The sequence below is a fragment of the Penicillium argentinense genome, assembly GCF_028826775.1.
Source record: "Penicillium argentinense strain IBT 30761 chromosome Unknown utg000004l_segment0_segment0, whole genome shotgun sequence".
Lineage (NCBI taxonomy): Eukaryota > Fungi > Ascomycota > Eurotiomycetes > Eurotiales > Aspergillaceae > Penicillium > Penicillium argentinense.
The window spans coordinates 1,874,369-1,896,925 of record NW_026622663.1 but is presented as its reverse complement, the minus strand read 5'-3'; the positions used below and the strand labels follow the sequence as shown (position 1 = coordinate 1,896,925).

Here is a 22,557-nt window from a genome sequence, read left to right as displayed (position 1 = left end):
CATCAAACAGTATTATATATCGGAGCATACAGACATTCCGCTTCGGCCTCCGTTGGGGTGACTGGGCTGGGTAGCGTAAAGGAAATCTACTAGCCAGGGCAGATGCCTGTTGATGAGGTAAGGATCACACAACAGAGGAAGGGATAAACGATCTCCTGTTGTAACCAGACTGAATCTTGAATATGGGAAGTAGATACAATGTATACGCTCCTTCTAATACAACGGTGCCGACGCATGAGGATTCCGTCCTATTCTACAAGGGTTCGATCCGTTTGCCGTTGTATTCGAGATTTTCTCGGAAAAAAAATTTTGTAGCTAGGTTGATGAAGATGGTAGCATTGGTGCTTCTTCAACAGTCAAACTTCCTCCATATTGGATAAAGTATTGACGTTCCGTACGTTAGTTTCCTAGATAGCTAGGTGGCCCGCCACCTAATACAACAAGCATCCGTCGCTTCCCCTAGTATATATCTTTGATAGTGGAGTAAGACAGGTCACGGGCTTTGGACGAGTCACGAGGTTGCCATTCCACATCCTCCAGGAATTTTACCAGTACTTACAAGTATCTAGTATCTACATCTATGTACATCCCTATGAGGTACAGTTCAAGTCTATTTGTATTGCACTTATCCTCTAAAGCGCTCAGGACTTGGTATCTCTAAACAAAAGGCCGAAAAACACGGGAATGACCATTCATTCATGAGCTACTACTACTCGAAACAAAGATAGCAACAACCACGAACATCTAACAACGAGACGGCACAGATAGCAGAGCATAAACATCAAGGGAAAGCACTGGTAGGCAGCCAACACGGACAAAAAAACCCAGAAAGCAGAACATCGTATGGCCTCGTGCTGTCGTGGCTATTAACAAACGGCAATATATATACCAGAACCCAGAGCCAGACCCCCTCCCCTCCAAAAAAAAGCCGTGTCCTTCAGAGTGTTACCAGCAGCCAATAATGGCGCACCAACCCACAGTATGATCTATTGTTGGAAAATAAACCCGTTCGCTCTAAAAGCAGGTAGGGCTCGCTCCAAAGTCCACTAAGTCCACTCAGTGCACTTCACTAAGGGCCTTCGGGATTCGCCTGGCTCGTAGAAGATCAGCAGAGCCTGGGTCTTGAATGGCTCGTTTTTCATTGTCTTGATGTTGGACGCTGTCTGCTGGGGGGGGGGGGGGGGGCCCCGTCGGGACGCTCCTAAGGATCCTTTCCCAGTCGGTAGGATGCTTGGACACGGGCGTAACGCCCAGTTTCTCGAGTGAATGGGAAAACTGCGAGTACTCAGGGGAGCGCCTTTGTTGTGGGGTATAATTTATCCCATTCGCAGAGGTGATATCGCCCGTGACGTAACCAAGATATATATCCTGTGTCGTGGTACTGCGAACCAGAGTTCACATGTTACTGTACCCAGGCACCACGCCCAAAAGGGTGCTGTCAGTTCCAATTCCGGCGAGGTTGCACCGGCGGGCCTCAGGAACCAGGCACGACCGCCCATTTTGAGGAACGTCGATCTCACGTTTCAAGACCCTGCGTCCTCATTTTGGACAGCCTAGCGATCGTATCTGCAACAATCGTGCTACGACGTTACGAGGGTAGTGAGAGTAGATTTTATTCTATTACGTCATCGTGCAAGAACTGCTCAAGCCAAATGGACAGCAAGGCTTGAAGAAAACAAGTTAAACGATCTCACTAGCCGGCGGGTGCTTAGGTGTACGCGTGCCCCGGACTCAGCTGAGAGGATGGGGCGGCAGTTCGTGTCAGACTTGGCCAGCCCCGACCGCATTTGTATTGTCCCGATCGCAGTCCGAAGGGGCCGAGTCGGTGTCCGATCTGCATAAGTGACGGTACCATACGACTCTACTTTTGATAGTAGTGCATCGTAGTGCTTGCCATTTTGAATAGCTTTCACATAAAAATTGAAGGGCGTTCGTTTAATCGAAATAAGTCCAAGGCACTCGCAGAGTCCAACAAAATCAAATGAGATTGCCAAGTCGCGATAGGGGGGATTGCAACATCTCGAGGGAAAATTGGGAAATTGGTGGGACATCCCGGGGTGGAACCGCCCAACAAACGGGAGCAGTTGGCAGTTGGGATGGCCTTCGCGGCCCCCAGTCAGCCGTTCGGAGCGGCAGGCGGTCACCGCGGCGCTGGGGCTGGCAGGGCAGTAGTTGGGAACCCCACCCAGTGGGACGGAAATCATCCTCATCATTTTTCTGCGACTCTTTTCTTTTCTACGAGTTCCTCTGGTTCCTCTGCATTGCCTTCTGTATACTCAAACCGGGTTCTGGTGGTCCCCGTGAGTGCAACCTTCCATCCCCTGCCATCCCCTGCCATCCTCTGCCTGGTCGTGAGCTCTTCCGTTTGCGGACCAGCTTACTCGCTACATCCTCCGCCCCTACTGGACAGTTCGCTATCCACTGGCGCCCCATTACCAAGAAAAAATAACACCAAGAAACTCCGGACCTCCGATCGCTGACGGTACTCCTGGGGCTATTATAGGCATCTTCTCTTCTCCACGCGCCTCCCCTTTCTTCTCTTCACGTTGCCCGCGCTTTCCACCAATCCGGGCAGTTCGCAACTTTACATCCTTGTACATTACCTTTCCCAGCAGCGCTGTTTAATTTTCGATCGAGCAGTGGCCCGGATCCCTGCATGGGGCCTGATCTCGTCTGATTTCCATTGAATACGAGACACATACCATCATGGGCGCCCCCAATGGTATTGCGCCGGTCAACGGCACCGCCAAACACGACATCCCCTCACATTTCATCGGTGGCAATAGTTTGGATCAAGCGCACCCGAGCAGCGTGAAAGATTTCGTCGCTGAGCATGGCGGTCACTCTGTCATCACTTCGGTGAGCACCGCTCTGTCCTTGGCTGCTCCAGCGCCGTTTTGCTAATGTTGTCCTCTTACAGGTTCTCATCGCCAACAACGGTATCGCCGCCGTCAAGGAGATCCGCTCCGTACGGAAATGGGCCTACGAGACCTTCGGCAACGAGCGTGCCATCCAATTCACCGTGATGGCCACGCCCGAAGATCTGCACGCCAACGCCGACTACATCCGTATGGCTGACCAATACGTGGAAGTGCCCGGTGGAACGAATAATAATAATTATGCCAACGTCGAGCTGATCGTCGATGTTGCGGAGCGCATGGATGTCCACGCCGTGTGGGCCGGTTGGGGTCACGCCTCCGAGAACCCTCGGTTACCCGAGTCCCTGGCCGCGTCGCCGAAGAAGATCATCTTCATCGGTCCTCCCGCCTCAGCGATGCGCTCGCTGGGTGACAAGATTTCCTCTACCATTGTCGCCCAGCACGCCGGTGTGCCCTGTATCCCCTGGTCCGGAACCGGTGTTGAGGCCGTGAAGATCGACGCCAACGGAATTGTGACCGTGGAGGATGAGACCTACAACAAAGGTTGCACATTCTCCCCCGAGGAGGGTCTGGCGAAGGCCAAGTCGATTGGCTTCCCCGTCATGGTCAAGGCCTCCGAAGGTGGTGGTGGTAAGGGTATCCGTAAGGTCGAGAAGGAGGAGGACTTCATCTCCCTGTACAACGCGGCCGCCAATGAGATTCCCGGATCGCCCATCTTCATCATGAAGCTGGCCGGAAACGCCCGCCATCTGGAGGTTCAGCTGCTTGCAGATCAGTACGGTAACAACATCTCCCTCTTCGGACGTGACTGCTCCGTCCAGCGTCGTCACCAGAAGATTATCGAGGAGGCCCCCGTCACCATCGCCAAGCCCATCACTTTCCAGGCCATGGAGAAGGCTGCTGTCAGCCTGGGTCGTCTGGTCGGTTATGTGTCTGCCGGTACCGTCGAGTACCTGTACTCGCACGCCGATGACAAGTTCTACTTCCTCGAGTTGAACCCCCGTCTTCAGGTCGAGCACCCGACGACTGAGATGGTCTCTGGCGTCAACCTGCCCGCCGCCCAGCTTCAGATCGCCATGGGTATCCCCCTGCACCAGATCCGCGACATTCGTCTGCTGTACGGTGTGGACCCCAACACCTCCTCCGATATCGACTTCGACTTCTCCAGCGAGGAGAGCTTCCAGATCCAGCGTCGTCCCCAGCCCAAGGGCCACACCACCGCTTGCCGTATCACCTCCGAAGATCCCGGCGAAGGCTTCAAGCCTTCCAGCGGTACTATGCACGAGCTGAACTTCCGCAGTTCGTCCAACGTGTGGGGTTACTTCTCCGTCGGTACCTCCGGTGGTATTCACAGCTTCTCCGACAGTCAATTCGGTCACATTTTCGCCTACGGTGAGAACCGTTCCGCCTCGCGAAAGCACATGGTTGTTGCTCTGAAGGAATTGAGCATTCGTGGTGATTTCCGTACCACCGTCGAGTACCTCATCAAGCTGCTCGAGACTCCCGCTTTCGAGGACAACACCATCACTACTGGCTGGTTGGATCAGCTGATCTCTAACAAGCTGACTGCTGAGCGTCCCGACCCGATCATTGCCACCATTTGCGGTGCTGTCACCAAGGCCCACCTTGCTAGCGAGGCTGGTGTTGAGGAGTACCGTAAGGGTCTGGAGAAGGGTCAGGTGCCTTCCAAGGACGTCCTGAAGACTGTTTTCCCTGTTGACTTCATCTACGAAGGTTACCGCTACAAGTTCACGGCTACCCGTGCTGGTCTGGACAGCTACCACCTGTTCATCAACGGCTCCAAGTGCTCCGTTGGTGTCCGTGCTCTGGCCGACGGTGGTCTGCTGGTTCTGCTCAATGGCCGCAGTCACAACGTCTACTGGAAGGAGGAGCCCGCTGCCACTCGTCTCAGTGTCGATGGCAAGACCTGCCTTCTGGAGCAGGAGAACGACCCCACCCAGCTCCGCTCTCCCTCCCCCGGTAAGCTGGTGAAGTTCACTCTCGAGAATGGCGAGCATGTCCGTGCCGGTCAAGCCTACGCCGAAGTTGAGGTCATGAAGATGTACATGCCCCTGATCGCCCAGGAGGATGGTATCGTCCAGCTCATTAAGCAGCCCGGTGCCACCCTGGAGGCTGGTGATATTCTTGGTATCCTTGCTCTGGATGATCCCTCCCGTGTCAAGCACGCCCACCCCTTCACTGGCCAGCTCCCTGAGATGGGCCCGCCTGTTGTGGTTGGTGCTAAGCCTCCTCAGCGCTTCTTCCTGCTCCACACCATTCTGCAGAACATCCTGCGCGGTTTCGATAACCAGGTCATCATGGGTGCTACCCTGAAGGAGCTCGTCGAGGTCCTCCGCAACCCTGAGCTGCCCTACGGAGAGTGGAACGCCCAGTCCTCGGCTCTGCACTCGCGTATGCCCCAGAAGCTTGACGCCCAGCTCCAGAACGTTGTCGACAAGGCCAAGGCTCGGAAGGCTGAGTTCCCTGCCAAGCAGCTTCAGAAGACCATCTCCAAGTTCATCGAGGAGAACGTCAACCCTGGTGATGCGGAGATCCTCAAGACCACTCTTCTGCCTCTGGTCCAGGTTATCAACAAGTACCTGGACGGCCTGAAGACCAACGAGTACAATGTCTTCATTGGTCTGCTCGAGCAATACTACGTGGTTGAGAAGCTGTTCTCCACCGGCACCAAGCGTGACGAGGATGTCATTCTGAAGCTCCGTGAGGAAAACAAGGAGGACATCACCAGCGTTGTCCACACCGTCCTCTCCCACAGCCGAATTGGTTCCAAGAACAACCTGGTCCTTGCCATACTGGACATGTACCGCCCCAACCAGCCCAACGTCGGCAATGTCAGCAAGCACTTCAAGCCCATCCTGAAGAAGCTGACCGAGCTTGAGGCTCGTGCCGCCGCCAAGGTCACCCTCAAGGCCCGTGAGGTTCTCATCCAGTGTGCTCTGCCTTCCCTGGAGGAGCGTCTGTCCCAGATGGAGCACATCCTGCGCTCTTCCGTTGTCGAGTCCCGCTACGGTGAGACCGGCTGGGAGCACCGTGAGCCCGACTTCGGTGCCCTGAAGGAGGTTGTTGACTCCAAGTACACCGTCTTCGATGTCTTGCCTCGCTTCTTTGTTCACCAGGACCCCTGGGTCACCCTCGCCGCTCTGGAGGTCTACGTCCGCCGTGCCTACCGTGCCTACACCCTCAAGGATATCGAGTACAACGCCTCCAATGAGCCTCCCTTCCTGTCCTGGGACTTCACCCTGGGCAAGCTGGGTCAGCCCGAGTTCGGCTCCCTCTCCTCTACTCAGCCCTCTACTCCTGGCACTCCTACCGCCGAGACCAACCCCTTCAAGCGCATCAACTCCATCAGCGACATGTCCTACATGGTCAATGACCCCTCCACCGACCCTGTCCGCAAGGGTGCCATCATTCCCGTCCAGTACCTGGAAGATGCTGAGGAGCACCTGGCCAAGGCTCTGGAGGCCTTCCCTAAGGTTGGCACCGCCAAGCGTGCCGATGCTGGTCTGATCGCCAACCTGGAGGGCAAGCGCCGTCCCGCCGTCAAGACCGAGAACGACAACGAGCTGACCGGTGTCTGCAACATCGCTATCCGCGACATTGAGGACCTAGACGACTCCCAGCTCGTTAGCCAGATGCAGAAGATCCTGAATGACAACAAGGAGGAGCTGCTTTCCCGCCGTATCCGCCGTGTCACCTTCATCTGTGGCCGCGAGGGTGTTTATCCCGGCTACTTCACTTTCCGTGGACCTACCTACGAGGAGGATCTGTCCATCCGTCACAGCGAGCCTGCACTGGCCTTCCAGCTTGAGCTGGGCCGTCTTTCCAAATTCAAGATCAAGCCCGTCTTCACCGAGAACCGTAACATCCATGTTTACGAGGCTATCGGCAAGGGTCCGGAGAACGATAAGGCTGTTGACAAGCGCTACTTCATCCGTGCTGTCGTTCGTCCTGGTCGTCTCCGTGACGATATCCCCACCGCGGAGTATCTGATCTCGGAGGCTGACCGTCTGATGAACGACATTCTGGACGCCCTGGAGATTATTGGCAACAACAACTCCGATCTGAACCACATCTTCATCAACTTCTCCCCCGTCTTCAACCTGCAGCCCACCGATGTCGAGCAGGCACTGGCTGGTTTCCTGGACCGGTTCGGCCGTCGCCTGTGGCGCCTGCGTGTCACCGGTGCTGAGATCCGCATCCTGTGTACCGACCCTGCCACCGGCATGCCCTACCCTCTCCGTGTCATCATCAGCAACACCTACGGGTTCATCATCCAGGTTGAGCTGTACATTGAGCGCAAGTCCGAGAAGGGCGAGTGGATCTTCCAGAGCATTGGCGGTACCACCAAGCTGGGTTCCATGCACATGCGCCCGGTCTCTACTCCTTACCCTACCAAGGAGTGGCTGCAGCCCAAGCGTTACAAGGCTCACCTGATGGGCACTCAATACGTCTACGATTTCCCTGAGCTGTTCCGCCAGGCCTTCCAGAACAGCTGGACCCGTGCCCTTGAGAAGATTCCTTCCCTGGCCAGCCAGCGCCCCCTGTTGGCGAGTGCATCGACTACAGCGAGCTTGTTCTAGATGACACCGACAGCTTGGTTGAGGTCTCCCGTGAGCCCGGTACCAACACCCACGGTATGGTTGGTTGGCTCGTGACTGCTCGAACTCCTGAGTACCCTCGCGGCCGTCGCTTCATCATCGTCGCCAACGATATTACCTTCCAGATTGGTTCCTTCGGTCCCCAGGAAGACAAGTTCTTCCACAAGTGTACCGAGCTGGCTCGCAAGCTTGGTATTCCTCGCATCTATCTGTCTGCCAACTCCGGTGCCCGTATTGGTATGGCCGATGAGCTGATCCCCTACTTCTCTGTCGCCTGGAACGATGCCGCCAAGCCCGAGGCTGGCTTCAAGTACCTCTACCTCACCCCCGAGGTCAAGAAGCGTTTCGACGCTGCCAAGAAGAAGGAAGTCATCACTGAGCTCATCCACGATGATGGCGAGGAGCGTCACAAGATCACCACTGTGATTGGTGCCAAGGACGGTCTTGGTGTTGAGTGTCTGAAGGGCTCTGGTCTCATTGCCGGTGCCACTTCCAAGGCTTACGAGGACATCTTCACCATCACCCTGGTTACCTGCCGTTCCGTTGGTATCGGTGCTTACCTGGTTCGTCTCGGCCAGCGTGCCATCCAGGTCGAGGGCCAGCCCATCATCCTGACTGGTGCTCCTGCCATCAACAAGCTGCTTGGCCGTGAGGTCTACACCTCTAACCTGCAGTTGGGTGGTACTCAGATCATGTACAACAACGGTGTCTCCCACATGACCGCCAACGATGACTTCGAAGGTGTGCAGAAGATCGTCGAGTGGATGGGCTTCGTTCCCGACAAGAAGGGTGCTCCCATCCCAATCCGCCCCTGGTCCGACGACTGGGACCGCGATATCGGCTACTACCCGCCCGCCAAGCAGGCCTATGACCCCCGCTGGTTGATTGCCGGTAAGCAGGAGGAAGAGGGCTTCCTGCCCGGTCTGTTCGATAAGGACTCCTTCGAGGAGGCTCTTGGTGGCTGGGCCCGCACTGTGGTTGTTGGTCGTGCCCGCCTTGGTGGTATCCCCATGGGTGTCATTGCCGTCGAGACTCGCTCCGTCGAGAACGTCACCCCGGCCGACCCTGCCAACCCCGACTCCATGGAGATGATCGCCCAGGAGGCCGGTGGTGTCTGGTACCCTAACTCCGCCTACAAGACCGCCCAGGCTCTCCGCGACTTCAACAACGGTGAGCAGCTGCCCGTTATGATCCTTGCCAACTGGCGTGGTTTCTCCGGTGGTCAGCGTGACATGTACAACGAGGTGCTCAAGTACGGTTCCTACATCGTCGACGCCCTCGTCAAGTACGAGCAGCCCATCTTCATCTACATTCCTCCCTTCGGTGAACTCCGTGGTGGATCCTGGGTCGTCGTTGACCCCACCATCAACCCCGACCAGATGGAGATGTACGCCGACGAGGAGTCCCGCGGTGGTGTCCTCGAGCCCGAGGGTATCGTCAACATCAAGTACCGCCGCGACAAGCAGCTGGACACCATGGCCCGTCTGGACCCTGCCTACGGCGAGCTCCGCCGCTCACTGGCGGACACTTCTCTCAGCAAGGAGCAGCTGGGCGAGATCAAGGCCAAGATGGCCGAGCGCGAGGAGCAGCTTCTGCCCGTCTACCTGCAGATCGCCCTTCAGTTCGCCGATCTTCACGACCGTGCCGGCCGCATGCAAGCCAAGAACACCATCCGTCAACCCCTGCGCTGGCAAAACGCTCGTCGCTTCTTCTACTGGCGTCTGCGCCGCCGTTTGAGCGAGGAGCTGATCGTCAAGCGCATGGCCGCCGCCTCCGCTACCCCGGCCCCACTCACTGGTGCCGCTGGCGCCATCCCCGCCGAGGGCGTCCACACCACCTCCGAGTCGCCCCGTGCTGCTCACCTCCGCACCCTGCATGCCTGGACCGGTATGCTGGATGATGAGCTGGAGCACGACGACCGCAAGGTCGCCATGTGGTACGAGGAGAACAAGAAGGCTGTCCAGACTAAGGTTGAGTTGCTGCGCACTGAAGGCGTTGCTTCTGAGGTTGCTCAACTCTTGATCGGGAACAAGGAGGGTGGTCTGCGTGGTGTGCAGCAGGTTCTCTCGATGCTTCCTGTTGAGGAGCGCGAGTCTGTACTGAAGTATCTGGGCTCTGCTTAGATTTTCTATGATGCGAGAAGAGAAAATGAGAGTACAAGGCTCTTTTCTTCATGACTTGATGTGTTTTCTTTGATGTTTTACATTTTGTTGGTTTTTCCTATTACATCGGTGTTTGTTTGGTATATGAGATCGATAGTCAGTACATTTAATTGGCTCATTATTATTTCATTCTGTCCAGAAAATCTGTTCATAGACTTCAAATAGTCATCGTAAGATACTAGAAGTGTAGCCATGAAGTGTGTAATGCACTGCCGTACTCGGCCACCGCCCTATGCCGTCCGCCACGGCCCTCATGTCTAATGCCTACCGAACTTGCGAAAACCAACCCCGGGACGAGATCCGTCAGCCACCATCCTCTGCCGACTCTTTTCCAACGCCGCTAATTCGTGGCCGGTGGCCCATCCGACAAGCCCTAACGACCGCCACCAAGCAGGGCAGACCCGGCTAGCTTGTTCTAGCGTCCAGCCGAGACCACACTAGCCCGGCCTCAGTCTCTGCCGCGAGTCAACAGCCCCTGAAACAACGGTGGGGACCGAGTCAAGCGAGTTGCTCACCGATAGCAGGTCCTACACGGAACATTGCGCAAGTGCACGGGGACAATGAGTCTGACATGATCGATTTCGAAAGTTTCGGGTGATCGATCGATCGGATCGCTGCGCATCACTGCTCACTTTGGATCTTACAATAAATAGTACGATTGCGCTACCTAACCTAAGCAGCGCATCTCGCAGACTTTCCGGCACCAATCGTGCTTTCCGACGAAAGCTGGCGGGTGCAATTTCCTGTTGAGTGGGGACTGCCGATCTGCAGGTCAGACTTCCTGAATCTGGACATGGTATTGGAGCCGCTGATTTGGCACGCGGGGCTGAAAATTGGGACTCGGGTTTTGGGACTATGGTCGAACAATGCGTTTCTCTTATCCGCACATCCGTGCAGGATTGGGTGGACTTACTTCATTGGAAGATTAGCTGGCGGGCTGATTGGTAGCCGATGGGTTGAAACATGGATGAACTGGAGTGGTTTTATGGTTCTGTTTACTTCAGACACGAATGGTTAGTATACCTGACCCTATCTGTATATACCTGCTGGTAGAGGATTGAACACATTCCTTCAGAATTAGCTATTGTAGACTCAGACGGCACGACTCCGGCTAATTACTGTCAATAGCATTTAACTGCATTCCTCCTGCAGTGAAGGACAATACGCGGAAATACATCTTCATCTCCGGTCAAGGCGTGATCTCCACTTGGGCTCGTGGCAACTCCACCTTTGTAAGGGACAAAGGCGTCAGAACCCGACAGAAAATCAGGAACGAGCCTTGTACTCGTTGAGGCTGGCTCGTGTTCTCGAAGGTCCTCTCCACCCGCCCGCCCACCTCTTACCCGACTGTCTAGACTTGCCAGGGAGATGATCGCGCTAGCTGGACGTGGTAAGTGTCCATCGTTCCCCTTCCTCCCGGGCTAACGCTGACGCTGATATCAAAATTTGATTTTTACCCCGTACAGTCCGCCTCCTTTCTCTCCACAACTTTACGTCTTGCTCGAGCTTATGTTTGAGACGTATCACAGGGCTGAGTGAGAATTGAAAGACATCATGGTTGTTTATGCGGATGCTGCGCCGGGGTTGGCGGGGACTACGATCTTGTTGACGATCTTGGCTTTGTTGACATATGGAATGCGCGCTTATTGCAGGTTGAGTCGGAAGTCGTGGGGGGTGGAGGATTGGATTATGACTGCGGCGCTGGTTAGTATCATTATCACTGGGAGAGACTGTACCCAGAACGATCGACTAATATGTGCAATGTCTACAGGTACCATTCTCCGTGCTTGTGGCTGGATGTCTTGGAGGAGCATTCAATGGGATTGGCGCGCATACTTCGACACTCGCCAAGCCGGGCAATGAAAAGTACAGCACCGAGGCACAGAAGGTGAGTGCTGCTCTTCGCCTAACGACTATCCAGGACGACGCTGATCCATGTCTTCGACTAGTTCTTCCTCATCTTTGAAGTCGGCTACTGCGCAGCCATTATCCCGATCAAGCTCAGCATCAGTTGGATGCTGATTCGCGTGGCCGAGGGACGAAAGATCTACGTCTACGTGCAATACGTCGTCATCGCATTCTTCGTGGTGATGAATATTATCGCATTGATCTTCATTCTGATCAATTGTATCCCCGTGGAGTAAGTATTCCGCAGCCACTCCTCGCTGAAAAGGTATTAACCCAAATACAGCGCTGCCTGGGACGCCGAGGCTCTCGCGAACGGAGGCCACTGCCAACCAAGTTACGTGCTCGCCGATGTGTACTACGCCTGCACAGCTGTCAATATCTTAACCGATTGGGTCACTGCATTCCTGTACGTCTTACCCAAGCAAATTCTACACAACAACACGACCAAGGAAATCAATTTTAACACCAATACAGACCAGTCCCGCTGCTATGGAACGTCCAAATCAACCGCAACACCAAAATCTCCATCATCGGCCTAATGGGCCTAGGAGTTTTGTACTTAGCCCCTCTCCCTCCCCGCCCCAGATAAACAAAACTAACCACTACCTACCAGCGCCTCCCTCTCAGCCTGCATCCGCCTAAAATACACTGTCGCCCTTACCAGTCAAACAGACTACCTCTACGAAGTCGCAAACGTAGTAATCTGGGGCTTCGCAGAAAACGGAATCGGGATGATGGTCGGCAACATCGCAACGCTGCGCCCTCTCTTCCGCGTGCTACGTGACCGCAAAACCTCCGACTACAAGTACGGTAACTCCAACTCCCGCTTCAACAGCCGTGGCGGCGCTATGTTTTCGCGCAACTATGAGCTTGAGAGCGGGAAGCATCTCAATCATACTACTGCTGAGGTCGATCATACCCGCCTTGGCTCGAGTGATGGGGAGAGTCAGAAGGAGATTTTGGAGAATGGGCAGATGCTTGGTCAAGCGGATATTGTTGTTAGTCGGCAGGTTGTTGTTGCTTATGATTGATTGATTGATTGATTGAACGTGAGTGATTGGGAGGGGGTTTGTATTACATTTAATCTCTCTTTTCTCTCTTTTATTTTCTTGTGTTTTATTAATGGTTTTGGTTTTAGCGTTTGTTTTGCATTAAGTGGGGTCTCGTGTACATATTATAGATACCCTTGACATGGCATTCATTTGGTCACTTTCATTCCATCTTGGCAGCAGTAACAGTTATCCCAGTTGACGCGAGGAAGATTCGGCCGTTCCGTTGCGGATTGTATGGACGGGCCGTAGAAATGTATCATACCCGCCTCCTGAAATGTCTATTTGGTGATTGCTTGTGTTGGATTATCGACGTTTGCCCCTGGCCACGCCTTTCCGTTAAAACCTGGTAGATGGTTCTGAGCGCTTCTCACGACAGGCGCTCGTCAGGTATCACCAATATGCTAGCAGTTAAGGTCAACTGTGAAATGAAGCAGCCAATCGCTTGGTTCTATCGGCCGCAGAGTAGGCAGCACTTGAATGTGACTATTGTGGCTGTGATTCGATAGCGTCAAATGATACGGTGCCGAATTAAAGGCGTTCAGCTGTTCATTCAAATGATCAAGAAGAGTATCCGTATACATGGAATGCAGAATTATCTCCTTCCCGAGTCTGAGAGGGAGTCATCTTTCCTACAGGATAGGAATAGGGTCAACGCCCACGCAAGCCTCGAGGCCATGGCAGTTAAACCAAACATATTGGAGCCTGGAAGCTGTTGGAATGGAGCTGGACTAAGTTGTCCACCTGCGATTGACCGGTCTTTTCGAGGACAGGGCGCCTCGTGGGTTTGATGGACATGCGAGCTCGAGACAGCCGTACCCATACCGGTTCGCATCGTTCAAGTTCGATATGGTGTGAAGATGGCGGAAGATGCTGATGATGTATAATGACCTTTCACCCTTATGGGCTTTGGTGATAGGCGTTCTGTTCCTCGCGCAGCTTCTCTTGCACCTCCGGGTACATCAATTCTGATCGGTTGACTTCACTTCCACCGCGTATTCAATCGATTAAACGGATCAAAATACCACTTCTTATCATGCGTAGCCTCACCATTCTGCTGCCGACGGAGCTCGCGTTCACGCGCCCTTACTCGCTTCCAGTAATTGCGGCTCTTGGACTTTGATCGCCGAGTGCCGACCCATTCGAGTGGCCGTGTATACCAGGCACCCATGGTGGCTGATGTAGTAGACGTACTGACACGGGGCTTCGTGATCGGATGAATGTTGAGAGTCGGCGGTCGGTAGGAGGGAGGGGTCGATATGTCTAGAATTCCTGTGTGGGCAGCCTTGGGGTTTATGTAAAGACGAAGTGCTGGGGGCCTGACTGCGCCCCGCCCGGGCACAGAAGCGAGGCTGTGAGTGGCGGGTGAGCGGCGCTGCGAAAGACCGCTTGGGGTTAGTGTGGACCCTGACAAGAACTATAGAGTAGGTGGATGAGGATGGACTTAGTTAAATAGAAAGATATGAACTTCGTTGACATGCTCATTCCAAAGGCAATAGCATCGCCGTTCAACTGCGATTTTCATGTAGATTGTAGCCGGGGGGACCAGGCAGAAAATAGAGAGGACAGGCACTCCCTTCTCTCCTCCTATTCCCTCAGCGACCAGCAGTGCGTCGTTTTCGGACTCCTGACAAAATTCGCAGTTCAGCAAAGGACACACACCGAAAGAGCCACGAATGAAGCCACTAACCTCGGGTATGGGGACGCCACGGTCCGGGTCCCTAACTCGCAGCAGTTCTACCTGGACGACGCCGGCGAGCGTCAATACCACGTTCAAGTCTCCTGGCCACTACAGTGGCAGGACCACGGCCCCCCAGATGGCCATCCCATCTCCATCATGTGAGTGCAAGCGCATCATCTTAACGAAAGAGTCTATCCTGGCCCAGCAGAGCATAGCTAACACAAACTACTACTCGCTATATGGTGGATGGAAACACCCTGTTCGTGACTGCCAGCGAGTCCGCATGGAGGCGTGAGCTCTAATCGCGATGGATCGGCGGGTTTTTCATTGTCGCTATCGGATATTCGGTCAATGGGAATTGCTGGATGATGTGCGGCGGTTCCAAGATCTCGCCCGGTACAAGCCCAAGACCACCGGAGACAAAGCGGACCAGTTCTTGGGCTTCATCATCAACTGTGTCCGCCCGGCTATCAAAGACCGTTTCCCGGGGGTTTTCCGTATGGCCATGTATACGGAGGACTGTCCTCCACACTTTTCCGGGGGCCGTTCAAGCTCAACGCATTCTTTGCGAACAGCCCGACGGACCGGTTGAAGGAATGCATGGAGAAAGAGGGCAAAGAACCCCTCAAGGACAAGATTCATTTGTTGATCCTCTTTACGGGCAGGTATGAACAGTATCCCCCCCGGTGGCATGATGAATCGCCCGAGGACTACGAGGTCCGCAAGAAAACCGCCCGACCCATGCAGATGATGAACAACATCAACAGCCTTCTGACGATCCTGGACAATTGTAGCAATTCCAATGTCGTTTGAGGCTTCAATTTTCCGAACGAGGAGCACCTTGGGGTCATCTCATCCTCTGTTAGCCGGATGATACAGATTTTCCTGGAGGAATGACCCAACCCCGAGCTGAACCCCGAAACCGATGATATGCAATGAATTCAGACCGCATACACCACCACTGTTCTGCCGCCGAATCTTGAACCCTCTTCTCTCCCCGACGCCGGCACAGACCAATGATGACCTTACTCGTGTGATACCGCCACCCTCCCGCCGCCATTTACTTTCTCGATTTCTCCTGCTTTTACACAGTTTCTGAAAGGTTTTCAGACGGCCGTTTGGAGTCAGGTTGTCTCAGATATTTCTTGAAGTTCGATCGATTTTTAGCGTGACAATTCCCCGTGTATTACTATCGCCCTCGTGCCGCCGCAACCGAACCCACGGTGGATCCACACCGACGAGACGTGAAAATCGAGTACTCGAACGTGTCCATACCATCCTCAGGACTTTCGAGCTTCGCCCAGGCCGAATATTTATGCAATTTTTGGAGCTTGGGGTGTGATGAATATGAAATGGTTATTGCTATCGATCTTGTCCGATCCTGACTCGAACCGACTCGGTTAGATCGCGCCGAAGAAGAGAACGTTTGCCAAGAATCTCAATCGGTGACTGGTCAGGGATATTTAGCTTAAACTCTACAGCTTGCCCAGTAAGCTGCAGCAGAAGACTAGGCCGGATTTGCCTGAATTGGTTAGTCACGGTGCCAAGCGTCGGAGGTTTCCGGATCGCGTGGAGTAATCAATCTAATCAGATCGCGACCCTGATATGCCGAGTGTGTTGTTCGGTACGGTATCCATGGCCCCTGCTTCGATTTGGGTTCTATCCTTAGGCTATATTGTATACTATAACATCTGTTCTCATATTTGCGGTGCTGGGATTTCCTGCTACGATGTATTTTATACGAGGTTATATCAGCTTTGCTATGCCCAAGAGCCCATGGATGGAGCGAGGCAAATGGGCATTCTAATACTACAGCAGAAATACTTAGTGAAAAGCTCTAGACCAATTCCATCAAGAAATAGTGTCTAATAGTAGAATAGTCGCCAATGGTCGGCTAGAAGCGGGGCCAGACAAGCCCCCAAAAATCTCCCCCCGATCATGCGGAATTTTAACTGACACGCACAAATTGAAGAAACCCGCCCCTGCCGCATGAGCCACAAGTAAATCATTGTGGCAGGCTCCAAGTGGCGCCATTATCGCCACTAAGACTAGCTCATCTAAGGGGTTCAAACCCGCCGTGACTGATTTGTAGCTAGCAGGTCCCTGGGGAAAAAGAGCGGCCGCTAGCCGTAATTATGGCCTCCTCGTAACGCGCGGTACCGACAACGGTGGCATCGAACTTGGCAAGTCGTCGCTTATGCTCTGACTTCGCATGTTTTTTCTTGGTCTCTTGGCCAATCAGGCAGAGAAAACTCTGACTGCCCCAAAATAGTCCAGTGCCGAGAAATCATCTCACCTGCGCTGCAGAGGAATGCTGCGACTTCGGTTCGGCGGTTGCGAGATCGGATACTTAAAGCCGAACGATTCCCACGTTCTTGAGATATTGATTGCGGGTCGTGTGTTTTCTCGTTGATCTGGCAAGATGGCTATTTTGAGCAGACTCCATCGCATTGTCGGCGATAAGTCTGAGACAAATACCCAGGATGTCATTGAAGAACCGAATACGGTGCAATTGGGGGCCGATGATAAGGAAGCTGCGCATGTTCCGGTGGATGAGGTTGTTGACGATGCGAGCGAGAAGGATAAGCCGGCTGAGAATGCTCAGGAGGGTGTGAGGAAGATCGAGGCAGTAACTTTGGCCTGGAGTAGAGCGTCGATGTTTACGGTCTTGGTATTGTGAGATTTCTTGTTTTTGCATGTCTTGCTCTTGGATGAGTTGGTGACTGACTCGATTCCCTGCAGGATCTGGTTTCTTACGCTCGTCAATAACATGAAGAGCACCATGGTCTACAGTTTGACTCCATACGCCACGAGTTCCTTTATGGGACACTCGCTTTTGACTGTGGTTAATATTGTGTCATCTGCTATGACGGCTGCCGTTTACATTCCGATGGCCAAGGCACTGGATCTTTGGGGTCGCGCTGAGGGATTTCTCATTATGGTTGTCTTTTCCATCCTTGGGCTCGTGCTTCTAGCTGTATCCCATAACCTACCGACCTATTGCGCTGGTGAGGTGAGATGAAACCACCGTATCCTTTTATTGGAAACACTTGTTGAGAAGATTCTAGGTCTTCTACTCTGTCGGATTCGGTGGCCTCGTCTACAGCTGGGATGTCCTCGCGGCAGATGTCACGAACCTGCGAAACCGAGGCCTGGCTTTTGCCTTCACCTCCTCCCCGGCATTGATCTCCGCATTTGGTGGATCTAAAGCTGCTGCAGAGTTTCTCCTTCATGTTGACTGGAGATGGGGCTATGGGATTTGGACAATCATTCTGCCTGCTTTTGCGCTGCCTGTCTATCTGCTGCTGGCATATAACCTGCGCCAGGCGCAAAAGAAGGGAATCATTACGAGGGGGAAGAAGAAATGGTCGATCAATTTGCGGAGTATTTGGTGGGTTGTTACAGAGTTTGACTGTGAGTACCCAACAACAGATCATCTGATGCCAACAAAAGCTAATACCGCCTCAATCTAGTGCCAGGCGTGATCCTCTTCGCCGGCGGCTTCGTAGTCTTTCTCCTCCCCTTCACCCTCGCCAGCAGCGCCCCAGACGGCTGGAAAACAGGCTACATAATCGCAATGATAGTAGTTGGCTTCGTGGCAATCATAATATTCGGCTTCTACGAAACCTACCTCGCCCCTGTTCCATTCCTAAACTACAAATTCCTCACCGACCGAACCGTCCTCGGCGCCTGCCTCCTGGACATGACCTACCAAATCTCCTACTACTGCTACGGGAGCTACCTCTCCTCCTTCCTACAAGTGGTCTACGAGCTCGACGTCGCAACGGCCGGATACGTCGGCAACACATTCAGCGTCGTCTCGTTCGTCTTCCTATTCATCGCCGGCTGGCTGATCCGCGCAACGGGCCGCTTCAGGTGGATTCTCTGGGTCTGTGTTCCGATGTACATCTTCGGACTCGGTCTGATGATCCATTTCCGCCAGCCAGGTGGGTATATCGGGTACATTATCATGTGCGAGATTTTCTTCTCTGTCTCTGGTGGTATTTTTATCCTCTGTGTGCAGCTTGCTGTTCTCGCTTCCGTTGATCATCAACATATGGCGGCGGCCTTGGCGCTGCTTTTCGTCATGGGAAGTATTGGGGGTGCAATTGGGAGCGCGATTTGTGGGGCTATCTGGACGAATACGTTCTACAAGCAGCTTCAGCAGAATCTGCCGGCATCGGCGTTGCCGAATATCTCCCTGATCTATTCGCAACTTCCGACGCAGCTGAGTTATGCTGTTGGGACGCCTGAGCGGGATGCTATTGTCAAGTCTTATGGCTATGCACAGCCCAGAATGCTTATTGCCGGGACTTTGTTTATGGTGTTGGGATTTGCTTGGGTTGCGATGATGCGAAATCTTAATGTTAAGCATATGACACAGACGAAGGGTAATGTTCTGTGATGGCAAAATTGTGTGTTAGGATATGGATGAGATGAGATTAACGAGGAGATTAATATGAGACCCATTATGGATAGTAATAGGAGCATGACTTCGTTCAGACTCAACAAAAGCTTCAAGTTTGGGGCACTGGCTTTCGCGGAACCACTTTCACTTCCACCGGTACCGGCATATTATCATTAGACAGAGATGGAGAAGGCTGAGCAGAGGACTGCGGTAGGGATTTCTTTCCACGCTTTTGGATGCAGCACCTAGGTTGGAATAGGTTAGCTATGCACAGTGACAATAAAATGGAATGTACGTACCAGAATCCAAAGATCAAAATCGCGATGAAAGGTACCCCCAAGCCGACGCATAGTCCGATGATCAGCTTATTGTTAGTTCCGTTTGCTTTTCCGTTTACAATAGCACTTGCTCCCCCGTTCGATGTAGCAGAGGGTGTGTATGACGTCGGCGCACCAGTCGTCGAAGCTATCCTCTTGACATTCGTCCCAAAAGGGATAGCACTCATAACAGATGCAAACGTCTTCTCTGGGAATGTCGGATCAACACCAGACTCAACAGTCACCGTCGCCGTGACAGTCGATTCATAAGACGTGGTATTTTGAAGATTGACAGGACAATTCGCAAGACCCGAGGATATACACCGGACAATCGTATATGTCTCTTCAGTCGTGACCGATGTCGTAATCAAATCATCTCGCTGACCAAGCTCTGACCGAGGCATAATTTGAGCCGAAGGGGTCGCTGACTTCATTTCGGCACAAGTACTGGCCAGTGTGGTATACCAGATGGGGATGGTGGTGTCGGGCGCTGGACCCCAGGAGTAGTCATCGATTGCGACAGTTGCTCCGGCTGCGGCGCCGACTGCAAGAGTGTATTCTGCGAGGGCTTCGAGCTCACATTCTCCTTCATCTGCTGTCGAGGTTCCGTTTACTTCGACTACAAAATCGGCAACGTAGGCGAAGACGTCGGCTCCGATTCCGGCGCTGTAGCTCGGTAGGATGCTGAGGTCGCCCGAGGCGAATTCGACGCCCACGCTTGCTTGAAGTTTTAGAATTGCTTGAATAGTGCCATGGCCTTCGATTGTGATTGGAAGAAATTCGTAGGAGCCACTTGGTCTAAATGAAATCAGTCAATATGGGCGCAGTGTGGTATGAAGCGATGCAGCTTACAGTGTAACACCGGAAACATTACTCTGGAAGAGTTCCATATCAAAAGCAAGTCCATCGTCAAGCTTGATGTGGATTCCGCTCCCGATATCTACCTCGGCAGTTGCGATGAGAATCAAGTCAATGCTGAAGACTGCGCCCACGGTGAGACCAGGGATCTTAATTCCCGCGGGGGTTTCAGAGGAAATAAGATTCAGGGTATAGGTAGCACCTGCGGCAAGCTGGATTTCGAGGTCCAGGTATAATTCCAGATTATCGAACTCGAAATGGACCTTAGCCCCCGGGACATTGGTGAGGTTGTTTAGACTGAAATCAAGGTCGAGAGTGGGGAATGCCTGAATGTCCGTGTTTCCATCGGAGAGGCTTGTCCAGGCATCCTTAGCGTATTCTTCTAATTGATCGATGGCTTCGTCCGTGATATTTGTGACTTCATTCTTGAAACTGTTTACCGTGTCGGCGAAGTCGCCTGTGATTGTCATGTCGCCGGTGACAGAGCCGTTAACGTAGCAAGTTACACAGTTTATGGCGATGGAGCTGGGGAGCTGTTAGGGTCGCTTCGTTATGTAGATGGGCTTTCAGCGGGAGGTAAAGAACATCATACTTGTCACTATACTGGAACAAGGTAGCACCAGACCAGCTCTTAGCAAGAGAGGTCTTATTCATCGGATGGGTGGACTTGTTGGATTGAGCTCGAGCGACATGAAGTGCTCGCCCGAACTCATTGATCGTATCGATATCGGTCTTTCCGGGGGCATTTCTGGTGCGGAGCGCGACCTCACCTGGAGGAAGCGCGGCGATAATACCAAAAAGATATAGAAAGCATGATAAGATCGCCAGGAAATGGCCAAGCATTTTGGCTGATGTCGTTCTCTGGCTAGAAGCGTATTGCCTTGGGAATCGAAATGTCTGGCAGGGCCGCCTTATAAAAAACAAACCTCCTGCTCAACTGGTGCGGCTCCGAAGCGAAGCTGAGGCTATGCCGAGTGCGGGCATTGCTCCCCAAGGACAGGGTTCAATGTACATCGTTTGGGGGCCGAACAGGGGTTTGGACAGAACTAAAATATGAAACGCTAAGCATGAAATTCATTTCCTTGACGAATCGCTCAATTTTTGAGGGAAAAATCTTTTTCGTTAAATTTCAGATGAAGCCAGTTAAAAGAATTGGCTATAACCTTGTACCATCCTCATAGATTTCCAAAAATAAATGGTGAAAGATGCTCTCTGGGACGACGGGAACAAAAGTACCAGCTGTGCCGTTCTCGTGCAGAAGGAACACATGGCCCCGCCCCATTTTGGGGGCTGGGCTGCTGTGCCGCCAAACACGATGGTGTGAACACATGCGGCTACTAGAAATGGACCAAAAAGATTCTCTTTCTGCCAGAAAAGGTCCCGATATGGACGTGACAGCTGGCCGTCATCACAAGGCGGATCAGTCTGGACCGCTTCCACCGTGGACGTCAACATTATCGGAAGATATCGCTTGTTAGACCATGCCGCGAAATCGTCAAATGTCCTATCACGAAAAGGTAGGGGCGGGGTAAATATGCAGGTGTGCACGAAGGCTGCTTGAGGACGGAGTATAGTCCTAGAAAGGCTCTTGGACCGTGGTGAACGGATTGGATATCAATATCCGAATGTACAGGCTACAGGGGCCCCTAAAAAAGCGTCCTTTTTCGCAAATAATAGAATTCCAGAAAGAGTCCTTAAAATATTTTCAGTTGCGAGGTATGGGCCTACCTGTCATCCTATTGATCCTTTCCTTCTTCATCAACACGATCGCAGCATGCCCAACGTGAAGCCTCATGGTCGAGATGAGATCCTACCCAATAAACGAAAGGAACGGTATTCCTCTTTCATGAGGTTGGCAAATCATAACTGTGGAAGTTTTCTCAGGGCATCAAAGCGATACAAATTGAAGATAAATTACCTGTAGGCAGCTTTGGGATCGGTGCGGTCCTCGGGTCCAACAATAACGTCGTACTCGCTGCGGGTTCGTCGAAACACATAAACAATTTTTCTTTAGGATCGCCGTCTGGCAAATTGCCAATCGTTTCATTCTGGTGAGGGTGTCTGATCCTTGTATCTCACAGGTTCAGGCAGTATCCGTAGTAAATGTTGGATCGGCGGTCGAAGGACGGCCTCGAAGCTTGAGCGCGCGGTTCGCCATCTTCTCCCTTCTCATTCCGGGCCGCAAGAGAGATATGACAAACGGGGGATATAGAGGTACAATAGAGAGGTAGGCTTCAGAACGCCAGCCGCGCTGGAGATAAAGCACCACCCTGGTTAGAGTAAGGAGGGGAGAACAGAAACGATGCGTGCTTGCAGTAGTTATAGTTTCCTAAAAGATCAGACAGCCAACCAGCGGCCAAACACACATCCCAAGGCAATGTGAGTATTGACTGAAAGCCCTAGAATAAGCCTGTCTCTTCGTTGAATACCAGATTAAACTAGAACTTTCGAAAACCTGCAGCGAATCCAGGATCGACTGGCTGTGGTAAATCACGTGATCTTTCACGAGGCTCAGCTACGGCTAGGGATATGGTTTTTAATTCAAGGCTTTGGAAAATACGCATTTTTTTGGCCTTACAAGATTTTCAAAAGCAAAATGTTTTGCTGCAGTCCACGTGACTGATCAAGTCAACCTAATCCGGTAGTCGCATTGCGTTGTCACATACAATAACTGCA

General features: G+C 52.8%; 6 protein-coding genes across 6 annotated transcripts; 4 read left to right on the top strand and 2 right to left on the bottom strand.

Moving 5' to 3' along the window:
* Positions 1 to 2,706: 2,706 nt before the first annotated feature.
* Positions 2,707 to 9,621, top strand: N7532_003617 (acetyl-CoA carboxylase ACC1; the record flags this gene model as incomplete). The annotated part of the gene is made up of 3 exons (XM_056616111.1): positions 2,707 to 2,859; positions 2,921 to 7,451; positions 7,481 to 9,621. 3 exons carry the CDS (start codon positions 2,707 to 2,709, stop codon positions 9,619 to 9,621), a joined length of 6,825 nt encoding a protein of 2,274 aa, XP_056476468.1.
* Positions 9,622 to 11,214: 1,593 nt separating this feature from the next.
* On the top strand, positions 11,215 to 12,599 carry N7532_003616 (uncharacterized protein; the record flags this gene model as incomplete). The annotated part of the gene is made up of 6 exons (XM_056616110.1): positions 11,215 to 11,364; positions 11,432 to 11,548; positions 11,610 to 11,800; positions 11,852 to 11,974; positions 12,043 to 12,123; positions 12,182 to 12,599. 6 exons carry the CDS (start codon positions 11,215 to 11,217, stop codon positions 12,597 to 12,599), a joined length of 1,080 nt encoding a protein of 359 aa, XP_056476467.1.
* Positions 12,600 to 13,599: 1,000 nt separating this feature from the next.
* Positions 13,600 to 13,788, bottom strand: N7532_003615 (uncharacterized protein; the record flags this gene model as incomplete). The annotated part of the gene is made up of 1 exon (XM_056616109.1): positions 13,600 to 13,788. The coding sequence occupies one exon, from the start codon at positions 13,786 to 13,788 to the stop codon at positions 13,600 to 13,602; it is 189 nt and encodes a 62-aa protein (XP_056476466.1).
* Positions 13,789 to 14,293: 505 nt separating this feature from the next.
* Positions 14,294 to 15,111, top strand: N7532_003614 (uncharacterized protein; the record flags this gene model as incomplete). The annotated part of the gene is made up of 2 exons (XM_056616108.1): positions 14,294 to 14,589; positions 14,874 to 15,111. 2 exons carry the CDS (start codon positions 14,294 to 14,296, stop codon positions 15,109 to 15,111), a joined length of 534 nt encoding a protein of 177 aa, XP_056476465.1.
* Positions 15,112 to 16,720: 1,609 nt separating this feature from the next.
* Positions 16,721 to 18,703, top strand: mirB (uncharacterized protein; the record flags this gene model as incomplete). Its single annotated transcript, XM_056616107.1, has 4 exons — positions 16,721 to 16,974; positions 17,041 to 17,311; positions 17,367 to 17,712; positions 17,772 to 18,703. The coding sequence occupies 4 exons, from the start codon at positions 16,721 to 16,723 to the stop codon at positions 18,701 to 18,703; spliced, it is 1,803 nt and encodes a 600-aa protein (XP_056476464.1).
* Positions 18,704 to 18,815: 112 nt separating this feature from the next.
* Positions 18,816 to 20,724, bottom strand: N7532_003612 (uncharacterized protein; the record flags this gene model as incomplete). Its single annotated transcript, XM_056616106.1, has 4 exons — positions 18,816 to 18,951; positions 19,006 to 19,821; positions 19,876 to 20,406; positions 20,474 to 20,724. 4 exons carry the CDS (start codon positions 20,722 to 20,724, stop codon positions 18,816 to 18,818), a joined length of 1,734 nt encoding a protein of 577 aa, XP_056476463.1.
* Between the last annotated feature and the right edge of the window lie 1,833 nt (positions 20,725 to 22,557).